This window comes from Enhydra lutris, unplaced genomic scaffold (genome assembly GCF_002288905.1).
Source record: "Enhydra lutris kenyoni isolate GAN:26980312 unplaced genomic scaffold, ASM228890v2 scaffoldscaffold62, whole genome shotgun sequence".
Taxonomy (NCBI): Eukaryota; Metazoa; Chordata; class Mammalia; order Carnivora; family Mustelidae; genus Enhydra; species Enhydra lutris.
Genome location: NW_019154146.1, coordinates 2,934,102 through 2,944,096, shown reverse-complemented (window position 1 = coordinate 2,944,096; position 9,995 = coordinate 2,934,102). Strand labels below are relative to the sequence as shown.

At 59.6% G+C, this 9,995-nt stretch overlaps 1 protein-coding gene across 4 annotated transcripts in view; it reads right to left on the bottom strand.

The window, feature by feature from the left end:
• Positions 1 to 9,579, bottom strand: part of LOC111158649 (SFT2 domain containing 1) — a 16,917-nt gene extending 7,338 nt beyond the window's left edge. For 3 of the 4 annotated variants that reach the window (XR_002641366.1, XM_022520826.1, XM_022520829.1), the window contains exons 1-3: positions 2,361 to 3,386; positions 1,800 to 1,886; positions 1,156 to 1,238 (exon numbers count right to left, since the gene is read on the bottom strand). Coding sequence is in view for 3 of the 4 variants with exons in the window: in XM_022520826.1 (XP_022376534.1) it covers positions 1,156 to 1,238; positions 1,800 to 1,886; positions 2,361 to 2,483 (293 nt within the window). In the remaining variant the exon portion in view is untranslated. Of the gene's footprint in view, positions 1 to 1,155; positions 1,239 to 1,799; positions 1,887 to 2,360; positions 3,387 to 9,451 lie in introns of those variants that run through there. The other variant, XM_022520828.1, reaches the window with a different exon arrangement.
• Positions 9,580 to 9,995: the final 416 nt, after the last annotated feature.

Here is a 9,995-nt window from a genome sequence, read left to right as displayed (position 1 = left end):
GATCATGACCTGAGCCGAAGGCAGCGGCTTAACCCACTGAGCCACCCAGGCGCCCAAAAAGTAAACTTTCTTTAAAAGCTTAATACTTTACTTTTTAACAAAGCTCCAGGCCCAACATGGGCTTGAACTCGTGGCCCCCAGATCAAGAGTCACATGGCCTACCGACGCAGCCAGCCAGAAGCCCCGGAGAGGAGCCTGACTCCGGCATCTAGGACACAGCACGGTCTCTCAGAAGGTCTCCCGAGGGTGACTTCAGAGCTCCCGCTGAACGCAATGCCGAGGCCGTCCGTGCCCACAGGTTGTCCGCTCCCGATCTGAGCCCATTCAGGCACTGGCCCTCCTCACCCCTGCACGCTACCGACCAGAACAACACTACACGACCCCCGAATAACGGTCAGCGGGAAGCCCCCAAGAGCAACACGACCTAAAACCGCTGAGCTGGGCTCTGCTCCGCTGGGAGCCTGAAGGAGCAGCTCTGTAGGCTCGAGCCCGGAAAGCCCCGAGCTTGGCCTCGGCTCTCGCAGGTTCACCTGACTACCTCTGATCCAGAAAACTCCTGAGGAGACAGAAGGTCACCTCCGAAAACTCAGTGTACACAAACCCAGAACTTCTCCAGCAGATGTCAACACACCCAAACTGGGTACCGAGATCCTCAGAGGGGGTTTCCCACGCCCAATCCCACATGCTCCGGGCAGGCTGGCGCCCCTCGCCCTGTGATCTCCCCACTCAGCACCACGCCCGGAGGACCTCCAGTCCGGCCCTAGCCCTCCGAGACGGTGCTTCCCACGCAGGGACCAGAGCGCAGCCCCAGGAGCCGGGGTCTGGAGGACGGTCTGGTAGAGAGCCTGGCGGTCACCTTACTGGGCACATCACGGGGTGGTGACTCACCCTCTCTGGGCCATAAAGTGGGGGTGATAACAGTGCCCACCTCAGACACCAGGGTAGCAGACGGAAGCACTTACAAGTGCCCCGAAGGCTAGCTATTCCCACCGTTCCCACGCCACGACGCTCCTGGCCACGCAGGAGGCCACGAGCATTTACCGAACGAACATCGGTCTCGTGGCTCCAGAAGCCGTGCCACTCAGGCGGTGTCTCCTGGAAAGGAAGGCTGGCACCAGCACAGCAGACCCGGAGGAGCCCGACCTCTGTACACACCTGGCGAGCGCGGCGAGATTTCCAAAGGTATAAAACACCGCAAACAGCTTTATGCCACCAGGAAGCCACAGCAATCCGGTCCCCTGAGTTCAGACACATTTTGAAAGTTTTACCATTGTGATAGCGTAAAGTATAACCACGCTAAGTAAAAATAATACGATTTACAGTAAACTACAGTTTAAGTACAAATGTGCTAGCCGGGTCTCTACTTACATCATTTTAAAGACAGTTAATGGTCATTGTTATTTGCCAAGTGGACTCTTCTGCCCGGTTTGCATACGAGTACCCACAACTTACCCATAACGGAACTTCCCTACACGTGTGCGAGCGTCTCACCCTACGTAAAGTGACATTCTTTATACACAGCGAGTTAAACAGTTAACTCATTTCAATTCCCGGCTCTGCAGCTTTCCACACACACTGATTTTTCTTAAAAAAAAATTATTTTCACAACCTGTAACCCCCACCCCCAGCAAATACTAATTTCGGCATCTCTGTATGGCCCTCCAGCCCTTTCTTTCCAGTGACCACGTCCCCCTGGAAACAGTCCGGCGGCAGCCCAGAGGGCAGGCTGCTTGCTGGACGACACGGGACTAGCTGGGCCGAGAACAGAAGTCACGGGGCGACAGGAGGCTGGAACTCACCAGGACAGAGAAGAAAATGCCGCACACGAAGCAGATGACGAACCACTTCAGCCTGGTGTTGAAGCTGAGGGCCGAGGCGTCCAGGACCTAAGGGAGGAAGGAAGGGGAGTCCGAACGCGCCCTCCGGCTGCCTGGCGCAGTCCGACTTTGCGACTTGGTGCCGCGGGAGGGCCACACCCGAGCCTGTCCGCGGCATCTGTCTGCCTGTGCCTGCTGCACTCCACATGAGAAGGCTGAGACCCCCCTCCCCCGCCAGGCTGTGAAGGGAGATGTGAGCACGACGTGGGGTGAAGGACGGTCTTGGGGCACCGCTGTTCCTCTGCCGGTGGGATTACAGGTGTGCCCACGGCACTGTGCTCCTCATTTCAACAGCCCTTACCTGCAGGACAGCAGACACACCCCAACATGGGTGAAATGACAGACGTAGGATACATATCATAAAATACTCAACGACTAAAAATATCGGGGGAAGAGGAAACAAGATCAGGAGATCAGCAAAATGTGGGGCACTGCTGAGGCTGGGTCCCAGGCGCATAGGGCTCACCACGCCACTGCCCCTACCTGTGGCCGTGCAGGAGAGGCCCCCAAGTACAGAGCCTGAGACAGGGGTTCTGATGCTTGAACTGCTCTGGGCACAAACCCTGAGGGAAGTGAGAGGAGCTGATGGGGAAGGGGAGGGATCATGTGGTTTCAGCTGGTGTTCGGATCGGGCCTGGGCTGTCAGCCGCCTCAGTGTGGGTCCCGCCCTGATGCAGGGGCCAGCCTTCCGGAACCCACCTCCTGCCAGCTGGCCACAGGCTGTCAGCAGAGCGGGGGTGCCTGCAGGAGGGCACGGCTGTGGACCTAGGCGGATGCATACACCTGCCTCACGAGGGGGACCTGGGCAGCCACTGGTCGTGTCTGCCACCAGACACACAACTTCCATGTATTATAAAAAGTTCACTTAAAACCAACTCAGGAAAGCCCTAGGTACACCCTCAACCATTATTAAAAAAACAAACATATTTTTTTAAATGGTCATTTATGCTAGAGCAACAGCATTGTTATATACAAACTGTAACCAAATTACGTGGGCAGAGTGGAAATCACCGGGCACGCCTTCTACAGTAATCCAGACACAGCTGTAGACACACTCAGATTTCTAATTACACTCAGAACTTATTTCCCAATGAAGCGAAAAAGTATCAGCAATGGTCATTTCAGAAAACCAGAAATACATATTAAGAAGTTCGTATTTTAAAAAAAAAATTTATATCAAAACTTAATTTCTAACTTATATTACCACAGATACTTAAAAATAAGATCATCTGCTTATAACGTATTTCAAGAATAATGAAGCAAAAACAAAATTTCTTTGCAAAGGCTCAAAAATACCTTTTGCTACATTCCTTACCTCAACCAATTAACCTGGGAATGAATCCTTGTGCAGCATGAAAAGTAGATAAAATCATTAAAGATTGTAAGTATAACAAATATCACTTAACGCATTTTAAATGTTTTTTAAAATCTGCTTTAACTCACGTTCTCGTTTCCTGCAATGTCACCTATTTAGAGCAAAACCAATGCTCCGTGTTAAACAAAGAACAGACTTGCCTATGAAAATGTCCAAATGTCACGCATTCGGACCAGGAGGAGGGCCCCTGCTGCGTTTCCACTCCACGGAGCAGCATGGACCCCGCGGACCGCTCACCGTGCGGGAGCCTGCGGCCGGCGTGCCCAGACCAGCACCCATGGAAGCCGGACTGGGAACCGGGCAGCGAGAGAGCAGTGACGTGGGAACCAGTTGACAAGTTCACGTCACCCCACCGTTCCCAAGCTCACTGCCGGTTTTCGAGAGCCGGTTCACGCTTCTCTTGGACTGGAGCTGCTCCCCCTTATTACCATCTTCCAAGTGATGATCGCCCAAAGGAAACAAGTTATTTCCACTTGTAAAAACGCAATATTCAACCCACAAGCAAATGACTCGCCTTGAGGTTTGCCTGCTGTCCAGGACACGGAAGCAAACCCCAGATTCCCTAGCGCACCAGAAGAGCGCGCCGGAACGGAGCCCGAGGAGCCCGGACGGCCCGGCCCTGCCGCACAAGCATTCGGGGGCGCCTTTCTGGTCCAAGCACCGTCAGGAGCGAGCCCAGCAAAACCAGCAACTGTGCTGACTGCTTAAAGGCCATCCCGGAGAAGAAATACGCATGGACGCGGGCACCAAGGACCATTTGTCATCAAGGCAGAGGCAGCGGGCGCCTGGCTGGCCCCATCCGTTAAGCGTCGGACGTCTGCTTTCGGCTCAGGTCCTGATCTCAGGGTCGTGGGATCGAGCCCCATGCCGGGCTCCGCGCTAGCAGGGCGTCTGCCGAGACTCTTCCTCTGCCTCGGCCCCTCCCCCTGCTCACTTGCTCACTCGCTCGCTCTCAAAATAAATAAAAATCTTCAAAAATAACTAGGGGCGCCTGGGTGGCTCAGTTGGTTAAACATCTGCCTTCGGCTCAGGTCGTGACCCCCGGGTCCTGGAATCAAGTCTCGCATTGGATTCCCTGCTTAGCGGGGAGCCTGCTTCTCCCTCTGCCTGCCACTCCCCCTGCTTATGCTCTCTCTCTCAAATAAATAATAAAATCTTAAAAATAAACAAGTAAAAATAATTAGAAAAACTAAACAAAGGAAGAGGAAGCAAAAAGAAAGCCTCTGGTCAGCAGGACAGACCCTGCCCTTCTCCGCGTCCTCTCCCTGCTGCAGTGAACAGCGCTCCGGGGAACCTGAACACAACTGATGAAAAAAATACTAGTTGGAAAACACCTCCGCAGCAGCAGCAACATTACAGACGAGAGAACGACCCCGCGGCCCGGCGGACACTCGCGTCTCTCCTGGTGACGGAGAAGCCAGGAGAGCCCTGGATCACAAAGCGGCGGCTGTCTCGGTGGAGCCTCGCCCCGTGGCCGCCAGCACCTGGATAACGGGAACGCGGTGGGCCTTCAGCTACCGAACACCACGACCGCGGTACTCCCCCAAGTCCTCGCTCAACAGGACGGCGGCGCCCAGAGAGGTAATGACCAGCGACCACGAGCTCCAGGAGCAGGTGCGCACAGACGCTCTCCAGTGGGATCGTCGCCCCACCACCTCTGGAGCCCGGCTCCTGACTCCGTGTCCTCTGTGACCCGCAGGCCCTCCTCCCTCCCGTCCCCTACTGCTCTCCCTTGTCACATGCTCTCACTTGCGACCTCCGAAGACAGGTCCTACCCCGGATCCTGGCAGAGTCTTGGATGATTCCAACACCCACATGGACAGCCCGGCCCTCCTGCTGCTCGTCCCTTGTCGCCACGGGCTCTGCCCTCCACCCCACTCAGTGACCCGGGCCACTCGTACTCCCCGAAACCAGTCCACGCCCAAACTTCAAGCTGCGCTCTTGAGCCTTGATGTCCCCCTGGGGGCACGCGGATCCAACGGCTCGTGCCTGGACTGCCCTGCAGCCTCAGGGTCCCCACATCCAGGCCACCGGTCCTTCTCCTCTCCTTTCTGCTGAAACACAAGCTCCATCCACGCAGACATTTAAAACCCCCTTTCTGCTGCATCCCCCTGGCACAACGCCACGACTCAAGCCCGCGTCCTCTTCCTCTGGCCAGTCAGGCAGCAGGACGGGGGATCATAACCAAGTCAGCGCCACCTTCCCACAGGCCCTCACGACGCCTGCCGGGCAACCTGCCACGGGGGACTGACGGACGCCGGCAGGCACCCCGCCTTCTCCCTCCCCAGCCCATGGGCTATTTCCAACCTCCGGGCGCGGCCCTGACAGTCTCTGTGCAGGCAGCGTCCCCTCCTCCACACCGAAAACACAGACCCTTGATGTGGCCACGTCCACTGTCGCTTCCAGCAAACCTCCGAGCCCCGCGCAAGCCCCTCTTCCCTTCCTTCCCGCGCATGTCCGCAGAGGGGCTGAGCTCAGTGCGCCCTAGAGCCCAGCCCCTCGACCTTCTCAGGGAACACGCAGTATCCCCTACTCCCCTGTCTCGAGAGTGACCCCCGTTCTCTCCCTGAGGCCGCTCCCACCAACCTGTCCGCGCGATTACGCCTCTTCCAGCTTAAAGAAAACGCTCACTTGAGTTCAGCCTCCGGCCTCCGCTCACTCATCCGCTCAGCAAATACTGCAGTGCTCCTGGGGCGTGTCCTCGGGGCTGAGTCGTCCGGCCCTCCGCGCGCCCTCCTCCCTGACTCAGGCTCCATCAACCTGCCCGAGCCTTGGGTTTGGGGCTCCCCCGACAGGGAGCGTACCGCCAACTGGGGCCCAGAGCCCGGGCGAAACCGGCACAGAGGGAAGCCAGTCCTCCCTCGCGTCCAGCCTCTTGCTCCTACGGCCACAGAAAGCAGCCCGAGGCACACCGGCCCTGTCATTTGGACCTACTGCTTTTCTTCTCTTAAGATTTTATTTACTTCCTTAATCGAGAGGAAGCGAGAGAGCACGAGTGAGCACACAAGCAGGGGAAGGGCCGAGGGAAAAATCACAGGCAGACGCCCTGCGGAGCAGGGAGCCCAACACGGGGCTTGAACCCAACATCCCAGGACCCTAACCTGAGCCTAAGTCAGACACTTAACAGACGGAGCCACCCGGGCGCCCCAGCCCATCGCTTTAATTGGCTGCTCTGACCTGGACTGCCCGGCAGCTGAGTGGGACGCTGGTGACACAGCTGCGAGCGTGTCCTCACCCCTGTGAATACCCAATTCTAGCACCTCAGGGGCCATGTGTGCGCAGGGAGGACTTCAGCAGGTCCAAGGGTGGAGGGCAGGGCGGGAGGCGCTCCCGAAGCTGGATCTGGAGGCTTGCTAAAGGCTTCTGGGGAGGTGCCTCGAAGAGACAGCCGACAGCAGTGGGGACATCAGAGGGACAGCGCCCTCTCCTCCGGATGACACCAATCTCCCCCCAGGTCCCCGGGTTCCTCTCACACTCCAGAAACCACCTGGTCACCCTTGTCGGATCCCGGCGAGAAAGAGCCCACCCAGGTTAAGGCCCAGCAGGCAAACCTTGGGAGCCAGGTTGGGGCAGCCCAGAAAACAGAAATGGCTAAGGCCGAGGCAGCTGAGCAGAGCGTGGTTGTCCTGGGGGACAGGGGTTGAGGCGGGGAGGCATGCAGAGGGCTGAGGTGCCTTGAGCAGAGTCTGGACCTTACACCAAGGGCTACAGGAAGCCGCGTGACTGATCTAGATCCTTCCAGACATCTCACAAGGAGAGACCCTACAATTCGCTGTTCTGCCTCTTCCCTGGCCGCCAAGTCCCCACAGCAGGATGGAGCAGTCCCAGATCTCAGATGCATCTGGCCACCACCGTCTCCCACCTCCCCGGCTGCCCTGAGCCAATCCCATCCAGTCCTCCAAACCCCACCCCATGTGCGTCCTGCCACACTCGCAGGATGTCACTCCTGCAAGCTCCCTACATCCTCACCCTCTGCCCTGACAGGTCCCCGCCTCCCGCTCTCTGCACTCCGGTCTCTTCTGCACTCTCAGAGTGGGGCCCATCTTCTCAGGCCCAAGCATCTTGACCGCTGCGGACAGGAAGTGGCCTAGGTGAACGCCCCCCTCACTGCTGTTTCCCATCCATTCCTCGGCCCCAGAAATAGCTGCCTCCAGGACCCTGCCATCACACCAGGCCACCTTCGACTCCCCCTCCCTGCGGTCACCACCATCCCCTAGGTCACCGCCTTCACTGCCCCCTCCCATATCACACCTCTTGCTCTTCTAAGGGCTTTGTGTCCGGCTCACTATCATCCCTCCACTCCCGTCTTAACTGTTGCTCATTTCGCCCCTGGAGAAGAAGCCGCCTAAACTACGAGACGCCTGGTTCCTCACCCTCTGTCCTCCAGTGATCCCCGCACCTTACACCAACCACCAAGCCCTCATCTACAGGAAGACACGTGCCATCATCTCAACACCCTCCATGATCTCAGCTTCAAGCATCCCCCTTTCCGACCACCACCTCCTACCCTCCAGCATGCCTAGTTACCGACCCCACCGATGTCACCACACACTCACTCTCCCTCCCCGCCCCTGCACCCCTGCTGCCCTCCTATAATCGCTCCTGCGTACATCCTCAACTTCTTTGCCCTCTGCCCCCTCATGCGGTCACCGGGCAGCGTCCAAACCCTGGTTAAATCCAACTCTGCCAGCCCAGCCCTGCACTCCTGCTGCCCAGCAGACCCCCACCTCAAGGCCAGGACCATTACCCACACGTGGGACTTCGTGCTGCCAACAGTCCCACTGCTGCTCCCTGTCCGTTCATTCATCTGCCTATTCTCTCCAACAACCTTCGCACCTTCTCCCTGAACTTCAACGCTCACCCACCACCCAAACTTCCAACTGGCAACTTCATGTCCCATTTCAGTGAGGACAGGATCCTCTCGTGCTCCAAGGGCAGCATCTGCAGCCGCGTGCTCTCTCCCCTCTCCTCCCACCAGTCTGCAGGCGCTGGCCATCCACCTGCCCAAGCACGGCCAGCCCTTCTCGGTACAGCCGACCCCCTCTCCAGGGATCTTCCCAACCGCCCGTGGACGGCCCCCCAGCCATGATCCCCTCTCTTGCCTACACCACCAGCCTCCTGTTTTCTGGGCTACTCTCAACATCCTTCTCCCCTCCGGACTGTGGGCTCGAGAAAAGGGACACTATCCCCTTCACGTACCCCAGGTTTCGAGCTGCTCCGTGCAACAGAACTTTCTGCAAGGAAACGTCCCACTCGTGTCCCGTCCTACGCAGCAACCATGAACACACGTGCCTGCCGGACACCTGAGATGCGGCTGGTGTGACTAAGAAAGGAATTTTGAATCTTACTTTTAATTAGTTTAAACGGCAAGCAGCCGCATGCGCCACGGACGCTGCCCTGGAGAGCGCGACACAGCGAGTCGGGGAGCTGGGGGGGCCATCTCCGCCCCCACGGACGCCTCTCACACGATCAGTGGACCCTGTGGGACCACGACCACCCGCCAAACCGCTTACCCCGGCCCCGAAAGCAGTTCCAGTCTTGCAGCGCTGGGCCCTCCCAGCCGACCAGCCAGCCGGCCCAAGAAGCGCTGAGTAAACAGGACCACCGAGAGGCCGCGAGGAAGGGGCGCCTAAGAGCTCCGCAAGGTCGGTGCTCAGCGCTCCGCTCCGGGGCAGCCAGAAAAGCGCCGTCGGCGAGCACACGGCGGCCAGGGCTCCCGCCCCGCGGCTGCCCGCGCTTCTCCCGCGGGAGGGGGACCCTCCGCCGAGCCTCGGGGTAAGGGCACTGAGCAAAGCTGTTGTGTTTGGCGCGGAATCCTTTACCCGGGGGCTGCGTGCCTGAGCAGACACCGTTTCATCGCGTTGATTTCACTTTTCCGTGACCCCCGCCCCTCCGGTCGCCCCGTTTCCGATAAGGCACACTCCACTCGCGGCGCCGCCTTCACCCCCGCGCGCACCCGCGACACGAAGCCCAGACGCTGGCTTCCCGCGGCGCCCCGCCGGCGCCGCCCGGCCCCGCTGCAGAGCCCAGCGCAGCGCAGAACCCCCGGGAGAGCCGCGGGGCCCCCGAGGGCCAGGAGGCCGACGCGGGGTGGGGCCGGGGGCTTCTGCGGACCCCACGAAAACCCGGAGCGCCCCAGCTTCCCCCGGGAGGCGGGCACACCGGCGCGCGCTGCGCCCGGCCCCGCCGCGGCCGCTACCTGCGCCGTCAGGCCCTGCTCCTCGTCGTCCTGGCCGCTCAGGACCCTCCGCAGCTTCTCCATGGCCCTGCTCCCCGCCGCACTGGCGGCCCGGCTCGCTGGACCCCCGCGCCCTCCCGGAACCCGGAACCCGGTGCCCCACGTGACCGGACATCCGGGACGCCGCTTCCGGCGCCTCACAGCAGCGCGCGCCTGCGCGTCAGGGCCGCGCCGGCCGGGCCGGAGTCTGCGCGTTCAGGCTCTGCGCTGACGGGCCGCGGGGGTCGGAGTCTCGCTGCTGCGCGGCGTCCTCTGACCCGGGGTGGGGACGCTCAGCTGATGCCGTAGGATGAACGCAGGTCCTCGCGCGTGGACTCCAAGCTCAGTGACGCAGACTCGGGGCCAGTGCGCCAGACCCGAGTCCCACACTGCAGCCCCAGCACCTAGTACTGCAGGCCCAGCACCCAGTACGGCAGACCCGGCACCTAGTATGGCAGCCACGACACCCAGTACTGCAGCTCCAGGACCCAGTACTGCAGAACCAGCACCCAGTACTGCAGCCCCA